The sequence below is a fragment of the Rana temporaria genome, chromosome 12 (assembly GCF_905171775.1).
Source record: "Rana temporaria chromosome 12, aRanTem1.1, whole genome shotgun sequence".
In the NCBI taxonomy this organism is placed as follows: Eukaryota; Metazoa; Chordata; class Amphibia; order Anura; family Ranidae; genus Rana; species Rana temporaria.
This window is the reverse complement of record NC_053500.1, coordinates 6,437,558-6,459,827: the sequence shown is the minus strand read 5'-3', so window position 1 is coordinate 6,459,827 and position 22,270 is coordinate 6,437,558. Positions and strand designations below refer to the sequence as shown.

Sequence of the window (22,270 nt, the reverse complement as noted above, 5' to 3'; positions counted from 1 at the left end):
CATTGGATTGGATTGACAGCAGCGGGAGCCAATGGCTGCGCTGCTATCAATCTATCCAATGAAGAGCCGAGAAGGCCGGAGAGATAGTGAGCTCCAGTCACTTTGCTTAGACTGAGGTGATGTTATTAGTCTGCTGCCTCTGACTGTTAGTCTTGCCAGATTTGGAGTGAGATTTGGTCACTGCTGTTCTCCTTGCTGGAGAGGAAGCTGTAGCTGAAAACCTGCAGTGCAAGGAACTCCCTGCTTCTGCTTATTAATTTTGAAGATTTGTGCTTCCACCACCTCTCCTGCTGCTTCTTGAATATTTCCTCACCAGTCATCAGGTTATCAGTCTACAGGGAGGCAGCTCTGACATAGGGAAACAAAGACTTGCCTCTACCAAGATAGCCATCATCTCGACACAATGACACAATACAGTCAGAGATGTATTATGGCCTAGGCCGACAAGGCCCAGGCCTAGGGCGGCACTTTGTGGGGGGGGGGGCGACGAAAAAGCTGTCCCCCTGTGCTCATTCCACCCTGTCCCCCTGTGCTCATCCCACCCTATCCTCATCCCACCCTGTCCCTCTGTGCTCATCCCACCCTGTCCCCCTGTGCTCATCCCACCCTGTCCCTCTGTGCTCATCCCACCCTGTCCCCCTGTGCTCATCCCACCCTGTCCCTCTGTGCTCATCCCACCCTGTCCCCCTGTGCTCATCCCACCCTGTCCCTCTGTGCTCATCCCACCCTGTCCCTCTGTGCTCATCCCACCCTGTCCCCCTGTCCTCATCCCACCCTATCCTCATCCCACCCTGTCCCTCTGTGCTCATCCCACCCTGTCCCCCTGTCCTCATCCTACCCTGTCCCCCTGTCATCATCCCACTGCGTCCCTCTGTCCTCATCCCATGAAAATGACAGGACGGGTCTTAAAAAGGAAGGGGTGCGTCATATATAGTAAGTAGGGGGTGCGCGAGTTTCACCAGGCCTAGGGCAGCACAAAACCTAAATACACCCCTGAATACAGTACAAGGCATGGTCAGTCAGTAATGGGGAGAAGGTCAGCTGTAAGGAGCCCACAGAAATTACCACTAGTCCTTTACCCTCCTATTTTTTTGGTCAAAACATCCGAGCCGTTCTGGCTGGGGGTTAGTCAGCATGCTCGCCCCCTCCCTTGGCACTACATCCCTGCGGGGAGACGCTGTGAATGTTCGCAGGCACGAAGGCAGGGATGTAGTCCCAAGGGAGGGGGGCGAGCATGCTGACTAACCCCCAGTCAGAACGGCTCGGATGATGGAGGCAAGCTTACTGAGGAGAAACAGGAAGTGAGAAGTTCAGACAAAGAAAAAAAAAACATTTAGAAGGGAAATCGAAGGAAAAGGTAAGTGAACCAACAATGCACGAGCTTAAAGGAACCCATTTAGAAAATAAAAAACAAACCTTTACAACCCCTTTAAGCTTATGATCTACCAGAACACCCAGATCCTTCTCCACCATTGATTCCCCCAGTTGTACCCCTCCCCTCCCCCTAGTATGTATGATGCATGCATATTTTCATATATTGACCAACTCCTATTCCTTTCAGGTATACGATATTCCACCGACTGGAACGCTGGTTCAGAGAAACAGGAGTGTCACACCACCTGTTGGAGTCCAGTACAACACCCTACCAAATCCCCGCAAGTCTGACTGGATTTATGATATCCCTTTGTCTCCCGAGAGAAACCTTTTATCACCAAACTGCCGAAAGATATCCATAGATCAAAATATGGTCTACGATGTTCCCCCGGCTCGATATGGGCCGGTGCATTCCAAGAAAGAGAGCAGCTGCCCATCTAGTCAAATATACGATATCCCACCCAGTAAGTCAACAGTGGCCAATCAATGTCTTTATGACATTCCAGCTTCTCGTGACGTCTCCCCATCGTATCAGAATGGAAGTTTACGAAAAGGCCCATCGAGTTTTGGTAAACCAAGGATGGAGAAGATTGACTCCAAGGAAAACGTTTATGATATCCCAAGAGGGTCAGCTATTGGGTCTCCACCAAAAATAGAAGTGGGCAGCTTGGCGCGCCACGATCGGATTTATGACGTCCCTCCACCGCTGCCAAAGGACAACAAGCCATCTCTACATAAGCCTCAATACGACCGGTTATCTGTGTCAAGTTCAGAAAGTCGGACCAGCACTTTGTCTACTTCATCGACCACTTCAAGCGAGTCCGTCACAACGTCCACCTCTGAAGACGGCTCAAGTGAACTGATTGTAGAGCCAGAAGTGGTCATCAAGAATTTAACTGAACTGCAAGAACGGGTGTCAAGTTCCATCGCAAGTCTAATGATCTTTGTGAGCAGCAAGTGGAGACTGCAGGAAAATATGGAATCCAACCTCGAAGACATCCACAGAGCCGTCACCAGCATCATCTCTACTTTGGGGCAATTCATTGACTTTGCCCAGACCATCAAAGCCAATACGGCTCACTTAACAGACGTTAACATCCAACTCAGGATCACCAACCAACTGCAAACCCTCTCAGACTCTTTCCAGACTCTTTCCAGGAACCAAGAGTCCATTAATCTCTGCAAATGGTCTTTACAAGAGCTGGTCTTCGATAAACCTCGCACCACGCCCGATGACCTCGACCAGTTCGTCATGGTGGCCAGGACAATCCCGGAAGACATTAAGAGGTTTGCGTCCATCATCATTGCAAACGGAAAGCTTTTATTCAAAAAGCAAGAAGAGAAAAGGCCGAAGACGGCAAAGGAACATGCGGTGGTGTCCCCGAAACCTCAGGTCCCGACGCGGCCGGACACAAAGGTCCTTCAGGAATTCTCTATAAACCGGACGGAGGAGAAAGGCAAAGACAAGAGGCACCCGCTGCAAAAACAGAGATCTGTAGAAGACAGCGGATACGTCTACCTGCAGGTCAGTACTTTACCCATTCTCAGAAGGAAACGATTGGTTCTGGTTATTGAACGTGTCTATGTATTGGCATTATTGGTGGCAGCGCCAAGCTCGATAGACTAGACTCAACGTTCAGAGCCTTTTTCTGTTATTTTGATCGTTCAATTTGTGTCCAAGAGTCTTTATGATGGTATTAGAGGCCGCTCATTTCAGTAATACTCCTGGCAAAAGCGAAATACGTCTACATTTGGAGATCTCATAGGCCAGTGATGGAGAACCTCGGCACCCCAGATGTTTTGGAACTACATTTCCCATGATGCTCAGCTACATTGCAGAGTGCATGAGAACCATGGGGAATGTAGTTCCAAAACATCTGTGGTGCCGAGGTTCTCCATCACTGGCACAGGCAAACCTTACAGATTATTGCTCATTGCTTCAACCAGGGGTCTCCAAACTATGGCCCTCAGGCGCTTTGCTTGCCCCTTTCCTGTCGCTGACACCAATGATGGGACACTATTCCTCCCACTGATACCAATGATGGGACACTATTCCTCCCACTAATACCAATGATGGGACACTATTCCTCCCACTAATACCAATGATGGGACACTATTCCTCCCACTGATACCAATGATGGGACACTATTCCTCCCACTAATACCAATGATGGGACACTATTCCTTCCACTAATACCAATGATGGGACACTATTCCTCCCACTGATACCAATGATGGGACACTATTCCTCCCACTGACACCAACAAAGGGGCACTATTCCTCCCACTGATACCAATGATGGGGCACTATTCCTCCCACTGACACCAATGATGGGACACTATTCCTCCCACTGATACCAATGATGGGACACTATTCCTCCCACTGATACCAATGATGGGACACTATTCCTCCCACTGACACCAATGATGGGACACTATTCCTCCCACTGATACCAATGATGGGACACTATTCCTCCCACAAATACCAATGATGGGACACTATTCCTCCCACTGATACCAAAGATGGGGCACTATTCCTCCCACTCACACCAATGATGGGGCACTATTCCTCCCACTGACACCAATGATGGGACACTATTCATCTCACTGACACCAATGATGGGACACTATTCCTCCCACTGACACCAATGATGGGACACTATTCATCTCACTGACACCAATGATGGGACACTATTCCTCCCACTGACACCAATGATGGGACACTATTCATCTCACTGACACCAATGATGGGACACTATTCCTCCCACTGACACCAATGATGGGACACTATTCATCTCACTGACACCAAAGATGGGGCACTATTCCTCCCACTGACACCAATGATGGGGCACTATTCCTCCCACTAATACCAATGATGGGGCATTATCTACTCCCACATTAAAAAAATGTGATTTTTTTTTTATATATATATTTTTTTATTCCCTTTTTTTTATTTGTAAGGGGGCCCAGATGTCCCCAGGGAAACCCCCCCCCCCCAGCTTCTCAATTTGAGGAGGTAGCACCCCCCCCCCTGGTTCTCTGCTCCAGGGGGGCCATGCCTGAAGCTGTGTAAGGGGCCCCATATTCCAATCTATTTTTATTTTTATTTTTATAGAAAAAAGAAGATTTTGAAAAGATGCAGCAATTGTCATCGATGCAGCAACTTGAGCGGAAAACCAGCCCTGAAGAGAAGGTAAATGTTACATCCCGCCAATCACTGACCATTATGTTTTCTACAAAAGACTGAATGATAAACACACACTATACTGCCAAAAGTATTGTGACGCCTGCCTTTACACACACACACACAGGGGCGGGACTGACCATTCGGGCACTGCCCAAGGGCCCAATGCCACTAGGGGGCCCCATCAGGGTTGTCAGCCTCAGTTAAACCAGGGACAGGATGTAAAAATCAGTTGTTTTTTTTTTTAAATCCCAGGATTACAGCTGCCCCCCCCCTCTCTCCAGTACCTTTTCAGTGTGTGTATGTGTATTCTGTGTGTGTGTGTATTCTGTGTATGTATACTGTGTGTGTGTATTCTGTGTGTATGTATACTGTGTATGTGTGTGTATGTGTATTCTGTGTATGTATACTGATTGGCCCGGATTCACAAAGACTTACACCGATGTATCTACTGATACGCCGCGTAAGTCCACGGATGCGCCGTCGTATCTATGCGCCTGATTCTGCAAAGGAGATACGCCTGAATTTCGGCTCCATCCGACCGACGTAAGTTTCCTACGCCGTCGTATCTTGGGGTGCATATTTACGCTGGCCGCTAGGGGCGCTTCCATTGATTTACGTGTCGAATATGTAAATGACCTAGATACGCCAATTCACGAACGTAACTTGCGCCCGTCGCAGTAAGCTACGCCGTTTACGCAAGGCGTACGTCCGGCGTAAAGTTAAACCACCAAAAAGTTGGTCTAAGTCATGTTAGGGTATGGACGTCGTCGGAACTGCCGTCGGATTTTACGTCGTTTACGTAAGTCGTACGTGAATAAGGCTGGGCGTAGGTTACGTTCACGTCGTAGGCATTGAGGGAGTAAATTCGACGTGATTCTGAGCATGCGCGCGCATGCGCCGTTCGTTCGGCGCTTCATTTACATGGGGTCACGATTCATTTTGATACAACACGCCCCCTACCTGCCTACTTTGAATTAGGCGGGCTTACGCCGGCCCATTTACGCTACGCCGCCGTAACTTGGGGAGCAAGTGCTTTGTGAATACTGGTCTTGCGTAGCGCATATGAGCTGCGCTACGCCCGCTCAAATGTACGCCGCTATACGTGAATCTGGCCCTATGTGTGTGTATACTGTGTGGCCCCATAATCTCCTATTGCCCGGAGGCTCTAATTGGCTTAAAAAAAAAGGGTGGGCTCGGGGCGCAGAGCACTGCGCCCTGAGTCCACCCAGTCGTGTGACATTAGCAAATGAATATTCGTTAATGTCTTCCTGCTTCTCCTCCTGGCCAGTCAGGAAGTGGGTCCTGAGACCCGATTGGCTGGGAGTCCTAAGACTCCCTGCCCAATCAGGTCTCAGGACCTGCTTCCTGACTGGCCAGGAGGAGAAGCAGGAAGACATTAACGAATATTTATTTGCTAATGTCACACGACTGGGTGGACTCAGGGCGCAGTGCTCTGCACCCCGAGCCCACCTTTGGGATGAATTAGAGCGGAGACTGCGAGCCAGACCTTCTTGTCCAACATCAGTGCCTGGCCTCACCAATGCGCTTCTGGAAGAACGGTCTGACACCCTCCTAAACCTTGTGGACGGCCTTCCCAGAGGAGTTGAAGCTCTTATAGCTGCAAAGGGCGGGGCCAACTCAATATTGGACCCTCCGGACTAAGACTGGGAGGCCATTAAAGTTCATGCGCGTGCAAAGCCAGGCGTCCCAATACTTTTGGTAATATAGGGGCATATTCTTAAAGATCTGAGGCGGCGGAACGTATGTCCTTTACGTTACGCCGCCGCAAGTTTAAGTGGCAAGTGCCTGATTCCCAAACCACTTACCTGTAAACTTGCGGCGGCGTCGCGTAAAGTCCACCCGCGCAAGCCCTCCTAATTCAAATGATCCTGTTAGGGGGCGTGGATCATTTAAATTAGGCGCGCTCCCGCGCCGATCGTAATGCGCATGCTCCGTCGGGTAAATTACCCGACGTGCATTGCGCTAAATGACGTCTCACGGACGTCATTTGTTTTGACTGTAACGTAAATGGCGTCCATCGCCATTCACGGACGACTTACGCAAACGACGTTAAATTTTCAAATTTCGACGCGGGATCGACGGCCATACTTAACATTGAGTACGCCACCTAGGGGGCATCTTTATCTTTACGCCGCGTATCGCTTACGGAAACAACGTTAAAACACTACGGCGGGCAAGCGTACGTTAGAGAATCGGCGTGACTAGTCATTTGCATATTCTACGCTGACCGCCACCTAGCGGTCAGCGTAAATATTGCAGCCTAAGATACAACGGCGCAGGCCGTCGTATCTTAGGCATGTTTAAGTGTATCTCAGTTTGAGAATACACTTAAACATAGGATCGGACTTACGTCGGCGTATCTGCTGATACGCCGGCGTAAATTATTTGAGAATATGGCCCATAGTGTCTAATATGTATATGTGTACCAGTTGGAGCGATGTATGTATGAACAGATATAAAAAAATAAAAAAATAAACACAACAACAGTGCCCCCTAGTGGAGCAGAGCTGTAAGAGACATTTTTAGCAACAATTTGATGGGTTTTTTTTTCTTTTCCTTTTAGCGTAAAGGTTGGTTAAAGCCGGATTCTCGGATATTCACAGAGGAAGACCCCGTGGGGAAAAGCCTTACGAGTTTTTTAAAAGTAAGTGTGGTTTGCGCCAATCAGTGCTTGTCAACTTATGGGGTCTGTGGCGTCTCAGCGGGGGCGGGGCTCCAAGGGCCACATATAATGTTTAACCACTACAGTCCCGAGCCTCTTTCTGAGATTTGGTGTTTACAAGTTAAAAACTTTTTTTGCTAGAAAATTACTTAGAACCCCCAAACATTATGGTCCAGATTCTCAAAGGGCTTACGACGGCGCAACGCAATGTACGCCGTCGTAAGTCCTAATCTGGGCCGTCGTATCTATGCGATTCTTAGAATCAGTTACGCATAGATATCCATTAGATCCGACAGGCGTAAGGCTCTTACGCCGTCGGATCTAAACTGCAATTTTTTTTTGCCCGCTAGGTGGCGCTTCCGTCGAATTCCGCGTCGAGTATGCAAATTAGCTAGATACGCGAATTCCCGAACGTACGCGCGGCCGACGCAGTAAAGTTACGACGTTTACGTTAGGCTTTTCCCGGCGTAATGTTGCCCCTGCTATATGAGGGGCAACCAATGTTAAGTATGGCCGTCGTTCCCGCGTAGAAATTTAAAAATTTACGTCGTTTGCGTAAGTCGTCCGTGAATGGGGCTGGACGCCATTTACGTTCACGTCGAAACCAATGACGTCCTTGCGACGTCATTTGGAGCAATGCACCCTGGGATATTCTTCGGACGGCGCATGCGAAGTACGTTGGGCGCGGGAACGCGCTTAATTTAAATACTACATGCCCCCTACCCGCCTAATTAGAATTGCGCCGGCTGATTTACGATACGCCACCGCAACTTTACAGGCAAGTTCTTTGTGAATAAAGCACTTGCCTGTAAAACTTGCGGCGGCGTAACGTAAATGAGATACGTTACGCCGCCGCAGAGATACGCCAATCTCTGTGAATCTGGGCCTATATGTTTTTTCTCCTAACACCCTAGAGAATAAAATGGCGGTCGTTGCAATACTTTGTCACACCATATTTGCACAGCGGTCTTACAAGTGCAAAAATTAATTAAAAAATAAAAAAACAGTAAAGTTAGCCCAATTATTATTTTTTATATTGTGAAAGATAAATGTTACGCCGAGTAAATTGATACCCAACATGTCACGCTTCAAAGTTGCGCCCGCTCGTGGAATGGCGACAAACTTTAACCCTTTAAAATCTCCCATAGGCAACGTTTAAAAAATTCTACAGGTTGCATGTTTTGAGTTACAGAGGAGGTCTAGAGCTAGAATTATTGCTCTCACTCTACCGATCGCGGCGATACCTCACGTGTGTGGTTTGAACACCGTTTGCATATGCGGGCGCTGCTCACGTATGCGTCCGCTTCTGCACGCGATCTCGGCCGGGACGGGGCGCGTTTAAAAAAAAATAAAAAAATCTTATTTATTTAACCTTTTTATTTTTTCACTGTTCTTTAAAAAAAAATTAATTAAATGGTGTCACTTTTATTCCTATTACAAGAAAAAAGCATGAGAGGTCCTCTTAAATATGAGATCTGGGGGTCAAAAAAAGACCCCAAATCTCATATTTACACTAAAATGCAATGATAAAAAAAAATTAGGGCCGCCATCAGGGATTATGGGGCCCCTTACACTGTTTCGGGCATGGGCCCCCTGGAGCAGAGAACATTGAGAAGCGGGGGGGGGGGGGGGGGTGCCACCGCTAGTTGAGAAAATTGAGTAAGTGGGCGGGGGAGTCTTGCCATAAATTGGGGGGGGGGGGTTGCTCTTACAAAAAAAAGAGAAATAAAAAAAAATTATAAAAAAAAGGGGGGGGGGTAGCTATCCAGGGCCCTGGGGACCTCTGGGCCTTTTAATAAAAACAAAAAAAATATTAAAATAAATATATAAAAAAAATAAAAATAGAAAAATAGAAAAAATATATATAAAAAAAGAGGGATTGCCATCCGGGCCCCTTAAAAAAAAAAAAAGGGGGGGTGCCTTCCGGGCCCCTGGGGACCTCCAGGCCCCTTACAGGTGTACTGCTTCTACCCCCCTGATGGCAGCCCTGGCCCTTTAAGAGCTATGGGTGGAAGTGAGGTTTTGACGTTGCTTCCGCCCTGCAATGACATGGAGACGGGTGGGGGGCCATCTTCCCTCCACTCGTCTCCATGTCAGTCTAGGAAGAGGATCCGATCACCTCCGCCACTACCGACGGCCACGGTAAGCGGCGGAGGGCACCGGAGCGCGGCGGGAGGGGGGCAGTCCCTCTCCCGCCGCTGATAAAAGTGATCTTGCGGCGAATCCGCCGCAGAGACCACTTTTATCTGAAAGAGAACTTTAAGCTCTTTAAGCGGCTACCATAACAACGGTATTCCTCTTCAAAGACAGGACGTGACTGTCTGTCTGTAGTCATACTACAGGAGATGGTTAGAGACTGCAGGTATGCTATAGGTGTGGTTGGAGACTGGGGAAATGCTGCAGGAAAGAGAATGCTCAAGATCCCTTGTCATTGCAGCCCAGTGTTTCTACTACTGACTGCTGGGGGGTGGGGTCTGACCTTTTTGATACACTTTAGGGTCAGCACCATACCATGAAAAAATAAAAACCAAACAACTAATTTATTTTTCTTCTGCAGGATCCACCGGTTCCTCCAAGTAAACCAGACATCGTCCAAAGACCAGATTCGATCAAGAAACTGGCCCTCTCCGATCAGTGTTACCTTTACTTTGGCGCCCTCCAGAAGGCCATCCGCGTTTTCGGGGACAGCCTGAGCAAACACGAAACCCCCGAGGTCTTCATCACTCACGGCAAGCTCATCATCATGGTCGGCCAGAAGCTGGTGGACCTGCTGTGCCAGGACGTGAAGGTCGGCGAAGCCCGCAACGACGTTCTCTACAGGAGCAGCGAACTGTGCGGCCTGCTTAAAAACTTGGCCATGGCAACTAAAACGGCCGCCATTCAGTACCCCAACGCAGCCGCCATGCTGGATCTGCAGCACAGGACGGCCGAGCTGTCCAATCAAACGCAGCTTTTCAGGTCGATGTTGGAATAACAAAGACCTGTCGGTTGACTTTTTAATTTATTGACTACTTGAGTTGGGCCGGAAACGGAACCACGAATGGATTTGGAGATAATGACCGCAGTTGTAATTTAGCTGAGGTCCTAGTCACCCATGGTGCCACAATATGGATTTCCTTGCTGAAAAGAGTGGCCAAAGTCCCTAAGAACCTTACTAAGCTAAAGTACCACCCACCGTTTGGATAACTACCAACAACCATTTATTGACTTCTTGAGTTGGCCGAAAACGGAACCACCAATAGATTTGGAAATAATGAACAATTTATTGACTTCTTAAGTTGACTGGAAATGGAACCATCCATGGATTTTGGAACAATGACCGCGGTCATAATTTAGCTGAGGTCCTAGTCACCCATGGTGCCACAATATGGATTTCCTTGCTATACAGAGTGGCCAAAGTCCCCAAGAACCTTACTAAGCTAAAGTACCACCCACCGATTGGATAACTACCAACAACAATGTATTGACTTCTTGAGTTGGCTGAAAACGGAACCACCAATAGATTTGGAAATAATGACCGCGGTCCATAATTTGGCTGAGGTCCTAGTCACCCATGGTGCCACCATATGGATTTCCTTGCTGAAAAGAGTGGCCAAAGTCCCGAAGAACCTTACTAATCTAAAGTACCACCCACCGATTGCATAACTACCAACAACAATTTATTGACTTCTTAAGTTGGCTGAGATTTTGGAACAATGACCGTGGTCATAATTTAGCTGAGGTCCTAGTCACACATGGTGCCACAATATGGATTTCCTTGCTGAAAAGCGTGGCCAAAGTCCCCAAGAACCTTACTAAGCTAAAGTACCACCCACCGATTGGATAACTACCAACAACAATTTATTGACTTCTTTAGTTGGCTGGAAATGGAACCATCCATGGATTTGGGAATAATGACCACGGTCATAATTTAGCTGAGGTCCTAGTCTCCCATGGTGCCACCATATGGATTTCCTTCCCGAAAAAGGAGTGGCCAAAGTCTAAAGACCCCAAGAACCTTACTAAGCTAAAGTACCACCTACTGATTGCATAGCTACCAACAACAAGGGCAAACGAGCAAGGAACAATTCATAATCAAACATAAATGTAACATAAATTACTGGACTGATCGACAATCTTCACTAGAACAAGTACTGGTCAATGAACAAAGTTAAAACTTAAAGCGTATGCCCCTCCAAAATGTATTTTGTAATGTTTTTGGATGGCATGGGGAAGGAGTAGAACCCATACTGGGTTTTTTATTGCTATCCAGGGCACCATTAGGGAGATTTTCCTTCATTCCTGGTCCTGTAACCAGGGTTTCACCAGACAGGAAGTGAGGGTAAATCTCCAAAACAGACAAATAAATCTCTCTTACAGTGTATGTAAACTTATTTGCTCCCTTTTTGGCTGTTAAATATACCATTCAAAGTGTTTTGTTATATCTGCTTCATAAAAGGAAAAAAAAAATACCTGTTGATCCTGCCAGAAATTCAGAGCTGTCCTGTGTCCTCTGCACACTTCCTGTGTTATTTCAGTTCTTATCTTGATCTGCAGAGAAATTACTCTTGAGTAGGTGGAGATGAGGGGAGGGGGAGGGATTATGTAGTTTGACAAAAGACAACTTAGCAGTGGGCTAACACCGTGTTACACTCACCTCCCCACCAATCCAGAGGCAGGTATTTTCCTTGGCCCAAAGGCTTCCGGCACTCGCGGGTTTCACTTGATGCACCAGCGCTGCAGCTGGTCAGGAAACAGCCCTACTGGCTGGTGTTCAAGCAACGCTTCGTGTACCTAAGTCCTCTTTCTGCAGTCCTCCATGCTTGCCCCCAGTTTTTACTGACCCCAATGCACTCGTGTGTCGCCATCAACTCCTGAGCCTCCAGTAACTCCTGTGTCACAAGTGACCCTGGCGTGCTTCTGTGTCTCCAGTGACCCAGGTGTGCGCCTACATCTCAAGTGACCCCTGTACACTCTAGTGTGACCCCTATGCACTGTACCTCAAGTACACCTGTGAGTGCCCCTGTGTTTTTCCCTATGTGCTCCTGTGTCTCCAGTGACCCATGTGCGCTCCTACATCTCCAGTGACTCCTGCATCTCTGGTAAGCTCCTGTCTTCACCAACACATGTGACCTCTCTACACTTTTGTGTCTCTGGTGACCCCTTTACACTCCTGTGTGACCGCCCCATGCACTCCTGAATCTCAAGTGTACCTCTGAGTGCCCCCATGTTTTTCCCTATGCGCTCCTGTGTCACCAGTGACCTTGGTGTGCTACTGTGTCTTCAGTGACACCCGTGCATTCCTGAGCCTCGAGTAACTGCTGTGTCTCCAGTGACCGAGGTGTGCTCCATGATTAAGCACTGATTTGGAGTGTGAAACGCGTAGGCTGTTATTCCCGATCTCTGCTTGTTTTGTAGTGCATATTTTCATTTTTTTTATATTAAAGACAACCTTATGGTTTTTTGGAGTGCGGTTGTCCATCCCTTTTTTCTTCTATCAATTGCTCCTGTGTCTCCAGTGACACCTGTGCACTACTGAGTCTCCAGTAACTTCTGTGTCTCCAGTTACACCTGTGCACTACTAAGTCTCCAGTAACTCCTGTGTCTCCAGTGACAAAGGTGTGTTCCTCTGTCTCTAGCGACTCCTGCGTTTCCAGTGACCCATGTGCGCTCCTACAGTATGTCTCCAGTGACTCCTGTGCCCCCGGTATGCTCCTGTCCCCAGTGGCCCCTGAACACTCCTGTGTCTCCAGTGACCCCTGTATGCTCCCGTGTGACCTCTATGCACTCCTGTATCTTAAGGGTGCCCCTGAGTGCCCCTATGTATACCCCTATGTGCTCCTGTGTCACCAGTGAGCTTGGTGTGCTCCTGTGTCTCCAGTGACACCTGTGCACTCGTGAGCCTCCAGTAACTCCTGTGTCTTCAGTGACCAAGGTGTGCTCCTGTATCTCCAGTGACACCTGTGCACTACTAAGTCTCCAGTAACTCCTATGTCTCCAGTGACCAAGAGGCGCTCCTGGATCTCCAGTGACCCATGTTACACGCCTGTGTCTTCAGTGACCCACATGCACTCCTATGCCCTTAGTGACTCCTGTGTTTCCAGTATGCTCCTGTCTACAGTGACCATGGTGACCCCTGTACACTCCTGTGTGACTCCTGCATCTCAAGTGCACCCCTGAGTGCCCCATGTTTTCCCCTATGCACTCCTGTGTCTCCATTGTCCCTGGTGTGCTTTTGTGACTTCAGTGACCCTGGTGTTCTCCTGTGTCTCCAGTGACCCTGGTGGGCTCCTGTGTCTCCAATGACCAAGGTGTGCTCTAGTGACTCCTGTGTCTCCTATGACCAAGGTGTGCTCTAGTGACTCCTGTGTCTCCAGTGACCCTGGTGTTCTCCTGTGTCTCCAGTGACCAAGGTGTGCTCCTGTGAACACCTTGGTCACTAGAGAACACCTTGGTCACTGGAGAGTGACCAAGGTGTTCTCTAGTGACCAAGGTGTTCTCTAGTGACTCCTGTGTCTCCAGTGACTAATGTACACTCCTGTGTCTCCAGTGACCCCCATGTTTCCCAAGTATGCCTCTGTGTGTTCTGTGACTCCAGTGTGCCCCTGTGAACCCCTGTGACTCCATAACTCCAAGCGTACACCTTTGTCTCCATCCGGCCTCCAGTACCTACCACAACCATCTGGCCTGCTAAGCTCCATTGTCAGAACCCTCTGTACCTTCAGGCATGCTCCTGTAACATTGTCCCTTGCAATTTCAGTCCAGAAGGAGCAGTGAGTTGTCAGTCATCAACAGGAAATTAGTAGCTTCTGACAGATCATGTTCTGTATTTGAAGGGTCTTTAAAGGGATAAATCATGAGTAGCGGGGCACGTATGGCATAAATGTACTGTGGACCACAGAGATTCTAACCCCTTTCCACTTTATCCACAACTGAACATTTTTAGGCCGAACATGCTTTTTCAGAAGAAGTATTACCTATTGCACTCATCAACATACTGGCTTGCCTGTTCAGTCATAAGATATAGCCTGTGCACTCACTGATGGCACAGGATTACATAAGATCTGACACATCAATGACAGCAAGAAAGTGATTGAACCCACCGGGATCCGCTCACAACTGGAATATGTTAGACAGCCAGATTGGGGTACAAAAAAAAACAGTTTCCGTCCCTTCTGATTATATCTAGTCCTGCCATAGCAGACACTTGGTGCTTTTTTTTTTAATGAACAGTCTGTGAAGATCCGCTGTGAGACCAGCCCTCTTGTTATAAGCCGGAGACAAAATGGCGACACAGTGGTTCATCCACGCGCTGTAAAAGGTTTATTTTTTAAAATGAAATCTGTACAGAATGTCTATTCTCTTTGTATGTGTATTTTGAAAGAAATGTGTATTTAATATAAACTGGTACGATGAAAAAGAAGTGTTGTTTTATTGTTTTATTTTCTGATAAGAAAATTCCATAACACCAGGGGCGTACCTACAGGGGGTCGCAGGGGTAGCAATTGCGACCCGGCCTCATGCTCCAGGGTGCCTGTGTGGTCCCCTGTACACCTGAATCAGGGGAGCGTCGGGGGTGGCTGCATACAGAAGAACCGATCCCTCCAATTTCCTCCTGCAGCTGCTGAATGCCCGCTTCTCCTCCTCTCACACAGGCATTCAGCGGCTGCAGGAGGAAAACGGAGAGATTGGTTCCTCTGTGTGCAGTCCCCCCCCCCCGCCTCTCCTCCTATCCAGCTTCTTTTTGCTGCCCACCTCTGTGCTCTTCTTCCCCCCCTGTGCTCTTCTTCCCCCCCTCTGTGCTCTTCTCCCCCCCCCCTGTGCTCTTTGCCGGCTGGCTTCTCCCCTCCGGCCGGCCACTAAAGGGATGCTGTCAGCATGGAGAGCGGGGAAGGGGCCAGTAAATGTGTCATTAACCGGCCCCTTCTTTGTCCAAATGAATATAGTCATTGATACGTACGGCTCACTGACTCTGTCCATTCATAACTGAAACATAGTAAACTGTGTCTACTATACTTCAGTTTGTGAATAAACAGGAAGCTTTGGTCTTCTCACCTATATGAAGGAATCAGAGAGTCCTGAGCATTGGTCTTCTCACATATATGAATGAATCAAGGAGAGAGTCCTGAGCATTGCCCCCCGGACCATTTGGCTGGCCAAAGACCAGGCCACTTTTTTGCAATTCGGCACTGCGTTGCTTTAACTGACAATTGCGCGGTCGTGCGACGTGGCTTCCAAACAAAATTGACGCCCTTTTTTCCCCAGAAATAGAGATTTCTTTTGGTGGTATTTGATCACCTCTGTGGTTTTTATTTTTTGCGCTAAAAACAAAAAAAGAGCGCAAATTTTGAAAAAAAATCAATGTTTTTTACTTTTTGTTATAATAAATATCCTCAAAAAATACATTAAAAAAAAAAAAAAATTCCCTCAGTTTAGGCCGATACGTATTCTTCTACATATTTTTGTTAAAAAACAATTGCAATAAGTGTTTATTGATTGGTTAGCGCAAAAGTTATAGGCCCAGATTCACAGAGTGTGGGAGCACATTACGCCGCCGTAGAGTAACCTATGTACGCTACGCCAACGCAGCGCAGAGAGGCAAGCAATGCATTCAGCAAGCCAGTGCTCCCAACACTGCGCCAGTGTGGCGTTCGAAGGCGTACGCCGGCGTAGGTGGAAGTGGGCGTGACCCATGCAAATGAGGTGTGACCCCATGCAAATGATGGGCCGAGCGCCAGACAGATACGTATCACGAATTGCGCATGCGCCGTGGACGCATCCCCCTGCGCCTGCTCACAACCACGTCGGAACAACTGTCTAAACTACGCCGGATCACTGCGTACGGCGTGAACGTAACCTACGCCCAGCCAGACACACGTCTAACGTAAAATACGCCGGCTTGTGTTCCCTGGTGCAGACCTTTGCATGTCTGCTGCTGGGTTGCGCCTCCTTTATGGGGAATAACTTTACGCCGGACGTACAACTTACGCGCACCTCGTGTAGCCTGCGTCGGGCGCACGCAGGTTCGTGAATCGCCTTATTTCCCTCATTTGCATGTTTGAATGGCTAATCAATGGGAGCGCCACCATGCACCCAGCCTAAATGTGCGCCCACCCTACGCTGGTTTTAGGCGCATATCTGTTTGTGGGCCTGGCGCACAGATACGACGGCGCACATTTGCACTTACGTCTGCGTAACTTGATATACGTCGGCGTAAGTGCTTTGTGAGTCTGGGCCTTAGCGTCTACCTGGAACCACTCGGATTGGCTTACCTTGGATCTGGTGGGAAGGTGGTCTGTTCGGCATGCTCTGCAGATCTGACACTTTCTTCCTCTTCTGATGACGTCCAACTCTCAAACAACAAACCAACGTTCTTCAGAGGACGGAGAGAACCTACAAGTGAGAGCAGTAATGACTCACCGGATCATAACATCCAACATGTTAAGTGAACCTGTAGCCAGTAAACGGTCGGCTTAGAAACCACCTCTGGTGAGGTAGGTCGGAGCTGGGGCCTTCACAGCCCTCATTATATCACGGCAGCCCAGTATTTGGTAATTAGAGGGCGCTCTAAGTGTGTGGAATATTGTGCATTGTCTTTGAATAGGTGGCCCTTGCACAACGCACATAAAACTGGACGTACACACAGATGATTCACTTCTCTGCCGCCGTGTGCGTCAACGTCACTGCATTGCGCTGCCTGGTTGCGTTGGGTTGGCCATTAAAAAAAAAAAATGGCATGGCAGTGCATTGCGGGGGGGTCTTTCGTGTGTGGCAGTAATGTAAATGGGCCCCGGTGTGAACCGGCCCTAAAGAAAAGCAGCCCAGCTTATGGGCTTCCATTTTCATTGCTGGCTGCAGGTTCACTTTAAATAACTAGACCAGACAGGTGACAACCCTAGTCAGTATGGGTGCAACGGATCAAAAAACTCACGCTTCGGAGCGTTCCTCGGATCAGGAGTCACGGATCGGATCATTTTTCGGATCGGCAAAAAAAAAAATTCTCCCCACTGTAATATCCACATCTCCCCCCCCCCCACTGTAATATCCACACCCCCCCCCTACTGTAATATCCACATCTCCCCCCACTGTAATATCCACATCCCCCCACTATAATATCCACATCCCCCCCCACTGTAATATCCACATCCCCCCACTATAATATCCACATCCCCCCCCCACTATAATATCCACATCCCCCCCCCCACTGTAATATCCACATCCCCCCCACTGTAATATCCACATACCCCCCCCCCCCACTGTAATATCCACATCTCCCCCACTGCAGTGGCTTCACTAGGGTTGGTGTCACCCAGTGCAGAAAAAAATGGTGTCACCCCCCCCCCCCACCAACTATAGTCCCCCCTCAGTAAAGAACCTCCTCGGTGCAGACACCTGCATCAGTACAGACACCCCCCCCCCCATGTAGTACCGACAAAGACACCCCCCCCTCAGGCAAGACACCCCCCCCAGGCAAGACACCCCCCCTCAGGCAAGACACCCCCCGGTAAGACAATCCCCCCTCTCAGGTAAGACAACCCCCCCTCTCAGGTAAGACAACCCCCCCTCTCAGGTAAGACAACCCCCCCTCTCAGGTAAGACAACCCCCCCTCAGGTAGTACAGACACTTCCAGCGATGTGTCCCACGGCCACGAGTGCGGGCTCCTCCTCCTCTGTGGGTGTAAACAAAGATGGCCGCGGCTCCGGAGCTAGGCCAAAGCCACGGCCTTTCCTAATGTTATGGCCGCGGCTCCGGAGCTAGGCCAGAGTCGCGGCCTTTCCTTAACGTTATGGCTGCGGCTACGGAGCTAGGCCGAAGCCACGGCCATAACGTTAGGAAAGGCCGCGGCTTCAGCCTAGCTCCGGAGCCGCGGCCATAACATTAGGAAAGGCCGCGGCTTTGGCCTAGCTCTGGAGCCGCGGCAATCTGCGGATCACAGTGTGTGCCGATCCGAAGGGGGTGACCCGTTCGGATCACCTGTGATCCGTTGCACCCCTACTAGTCAGGGAAGTGAGGAAGGGTAAAAACGAAATCTGTGTCCCCATTGGGGGGGATTATCCTTTGCTTCCTGTCCCAAAGACACAACAGGAAGTCAGAGCAAAGTTCCCCTTAGCCGGTTCCCGACCGGCTCCAGTACATTTACATCGGCGGAATGGCACGGCTGGGCAAAGTGACGTATATACACGTCACTTTGAAATTCCCGCCGTGCGGGTGCGCGCTTGCGGCCCTTGCCGCGAGCTCCGTTCCCGCCGGACTCGATGTCCGCCGGTGTCCCGCGATCGGGGTCACAGAGCTGCAGAACGGGGAGAGGCAAGTGTAAACACAACATCTCCCCGTTCTGCCTATTGACAGGACACTGATTTGTCTGTTCCCTGTGATCGGGAACAGCAATCGGTGAAGTGTCACATGTAGTCACGCCCCCTAACAGTAAGAATCACTCCCTAGGGCACACTAAACCCCTTCAGCGCCAACTGGTGGTTAAACCCCTTCACTGTCAGTGTCATTTTCACAGTAATCTGTGCATTTTTAAAGCATTGATCGCTATAAAAATGACAATGGTCCCAAAATGGTGTCAAAAGTGTCCGATGCGTCCTCCGTAATGTCGCAGTCATGATAAAAAATATATTAATATTAATAAAAATGCCATAAAACTATCTCGCTATAACTTTTGCAGAAACCAATCAATAGTTGTGCCCAATTTCAGCCTCACTGTGCCCATATGCAACCTCACTGTGCCCATAAGCAGCCTCACTGTGCCCATAAGCAGCCTCATTGTGCCCACACAGGGATGGACTGGCTATTGGGACTATAGGGAGTTTCCCAGTGGGCCGATGGCTCAGTGGGCCGGATTCAGTGACAGCGGACCGCCTCCCCCCTCCGCTCCTCTGTCTCTCCTTTCCCGCACTGCTCACCTCCTCTCCCTCCCCGCAGCGCTCACCTGGGGGGGGAACAGAAAAGCAAGGGGAGGACCCGAGGAGCAGGGGGGACAATAGAGGAGCATGGGGGAGGGGACAGACAGCTGACTCAACAGCTATGGCCTGGGAGTTTCTCACTTCTGCCTAATCTTGTCCCAGGGGGGGCACTGAACTGATTCTTTGCCCCGGGTGAAATAATGTCTAGCTTCCCCACTGGTACTGCCTATAAGAGTACCAGTACCAGCCGTTCTATTCTAATAAAGTAGAATGGCTAGTGGCTAGTGAAGGGGGAGAGGGGGCTTGGGTGGCCGGGTGCGGGAGTTGCCCGGCCGCCATGGGAGAGACCAGTCAAAGTGGCCCAGTCTGGATAAAGTCCAGGGCCAAATTTTTGTCCCAGTCCAGCCCTGTTTCCACATGCAGCCTCACTGTGCCCATAAACAGGCGGAAACATCGAGGTGTTGTATTTTCAATCAAAATAATGGGGTGGGTACCCTTCCCAGAGATGGTGAACTCAAATGTCAATGACGACGAGTCAATCGAGCAGAGAGCCAAGATGGGCAGTCTTCCTCAACGATCATGGGAACCCAGGCGTTTCCAGGAGCAGCTTCCAGGGGTCTTGTAGGTGACCGCAAGGTTGAGAAACCAAGTTGAAACACCCGGAAGAAAGGGCCAAAAAAAAAAAAAACTCTCATCGAGCGGGCTTGGCTTATTGCTCTCCACATTGCTTCTTTTTACTTTTGTGATCACAAATGTTTATTACTACGGATGCCAATCGTTTTTTCTTTATTTGGTTTTTGGGTTTTTCTTGGGTTTGAGTTTACACCCAGAGACTGACCACATTAATCACCTTGCAGGTGGACAAAGACAGGGAGCATGACATAGCCAAAACCAGGATGCTGGAATGAGGAACGGGAGCGCTAGATGACCTTCTTCTGACTAGCAGCTGATCTCCTTCTGATCTGTAGTGACCTCCTGACCTGCATTTGACCTCCTTTTGACCTGTAGATGACCTTCTGAACTGTGTTTGGCCTCCTTCAAACCTGTAGATGACTTCTTCATCCGCATTTGCACTCCTTTTGACCAGCAGCTGATCTCTTTTTGATCTGAAACTTACCTTCTGACCTGCATTCTGCCTCCTTCTAACCTGTAGATGACTTCCTCACCTGCATTTGACCTCATTTTAACCAGCCGCGGATCTTCTTTTGATCTGAAATTGACCTTGTGACCTGTAGATGACCTTCTGACCTGCATTCGGCCTCCTTCTAACATGTAGATGACTTCCTCCTCTGCATTTGACCTACAGCTGATCTCTTTTTGATCTGAAATTGATCTTGTGATCTGTAGATGACCTTCTGACCTGCATTTTGGCCTCCTTCTGACCTGTAGATGACTTTATGACCTGTATTTGGCCTCCTTCTGACCTGTAGATTACTTCCTCACCTGCATTTGACCAGTAGCTGATCTCCTTTTGATCTGAAATGAACCTTGTGACCTGTAGATGACCTCCTGACTTGCATTGGGTCTCCTTCTAACCTGTAGATGACTTCCTCAACTGAATTTGACCTCCTTTTGACCAGCCTCTGATCTGCTTTTGATCGGAAATTGACCTTATGACCTGTAGATGACCTTCTGAACTGCGTTTGGCCTCCTTCTGACCTGTAGATAACTTCCTCATCTGCATTTGACCTTTTTTCGACCAGCAGCGGATCTCCTTTTGGTCTGAATTTGACCTTGTGGTCTGTAGATGACTTTATGACCTCCTTCTGACCTGTAGATTACTTCCTCACCTGCATTTGACCTCCTTTTGACCAGCAGCGGATCTCCTTCTGATCTGAAATGTACCTTGTGACCTGTAGATGACCCTCTGACCTGCATTTGGCCTCCTTCTTACTTGTAGATAACTTCCTCACCTGCATTTGACCAGTAGCTGATCTCCTTTTGATCTGAAATGGACCTTGTGACCTGTATATGACCTTCTGAACTGCATTGGGTCTCCTTCTAACCTGTAGATGACTTCCTCAACTGCATTTGATCTCCTTTTGACCAGCCCCTGATCTCCGTTTGATCTGAAATTGACCTTCTGACCTGCATTTGACCAGCCGCTGATCTCCTTTTGATCTGAAATTGACCTTGTGATCTGTAGATGACCTTCTGACTTGCATTGGGTCTCCTTCTAACCTGCAGATGACTTCCTCAACTGAATCTGACCTCCTTTTGACCAACCTCTGATCTCCGCTTGATCTGAAATTGACCTTCTGACCTGCATTTGACCAGCCGCTGATCTCCTTTTGATCTGAAATTGACCTTGAGATCTGTAGATGACCTTCTGACTTGCATTGGGTCTCCTTCTAACCTGTAGATTACTTTCTCACCTGCATTTGACCTCCTTTTGACCAGTAGCTGATCTCCTTTTGATCTGAAATGTACCTTGTGACCTGTAGATGACCATCTGACCTGCATTTGGCCTACTTCTTACCTGTAGATTACTTCCTCACCTGCATTTGACCAGTAGATGATCTCCTTTTGATCTGAAATGGACCTTCTGACCTGCATTTGGCCTCCTTCTGACCTGTAGATAACTTCCTCACCTGCATTTAACCTCCTTTTGACCAGCAGCGGATCTCCTTTTGGTCTGAATTTGACCTTGTGACCTGTAGATGACCCTCTGACCTGAATTTGGCCTCCTTCTTACCTGTAGATGACTTCCTCACCTGCATTTGGCCAGTAGCTGATCTCCTTTTGATCTGAAATTGACCTTGTGACCTGTAGATGACCTCCTCACCTGCTTTCGGGGCATTATTGGACAATTGGAAGCATTCTATATATAACTGATATAAAGCGTGACGTGTACAACCACCCCGGCTGTGACCCTCCCAGGATCAGCTCACCTCAGAGCCTCCTATCGGGTGTCAGCACCCACTCTACACTATGCGCTCTAACAACTATTGCCAGCTATGGACCATTATTATTCCCCCACCCCTCTCTCTCCCTCACCTCGAAACATATCCATTCTCACGCTACATATACCCCATTCCAGTCAGCCCTGACACATACTCAGCATCAGCACCACAGATCAACATGGCTGCTGACAGGACTTCCGGGTGCAGCAAGATGGCAGAAGCCAGGCGTACAAAGA

The 22,270-nt window shown here is 48.8% G+C and overlaps 1 protein-coding gene and 2 long non-coding RNA genes across 3 annotated transcripts in view; 2 read left to right on the top strand and 1 right to left on the bottom strand.

The window, feature by feature from the left end:
- The window catches only part of CASS4 (Cas scaffold protein family member 4), a 48,394-nt gene extending 35,778 nt beyond the window's left edge, over positions 1 to 12,616 (top strand). The window contains exons 5-8 of the mRNA XM_040331724.1: positions 1,562 to 2,899; positions 4,488 to 4,565; positions 7,144 to 7,224; positions 9,800 to 12,616. Coding sequence (XP_040187658.1) covers positions 1,562 to 2,899; positions 4,488 to 4,565; positions 7,144 to 7,224; positions 9,800 to 10,216 — 1,914 coding nt within the window. The 3' untranslated portion in view covers positions 10,217 to 12,616. The remainder of the gene's footprint in view (positions 1 to 1,561; positions 2,900 to 4,487; positions 4,566 to 7,143; positions 7,225 to 9,799) is intronic.
- Positions 11,671 to 22,267, bottom strand: LOC120919523. Its single transcript, XR_005744578.1, has 3 exons — positions 22,189 to 22,267; positions 16,494 to 16,614; positions 11,671 to 11,772 (listed from the first exon to the last, which is right to left on the bottom strand). It is a non-coding gene; the product is annotated as an uncharacterized LOC120919523 (long non-coding RNA).
- On the top strand, positions 12,669 to 14,644 carry LOC120919522. The gene is made up of 2 exons (XR_005744577.1): positions 12,669 to 13,634; positions 13,715 to 14,644. It is a non-coding gene; the product is annotated as an uncharacterized LOC120919522 (long non-coding RNA).
- Positions 22,268 to 22,270: the final 3 nt, after the last annotated feature.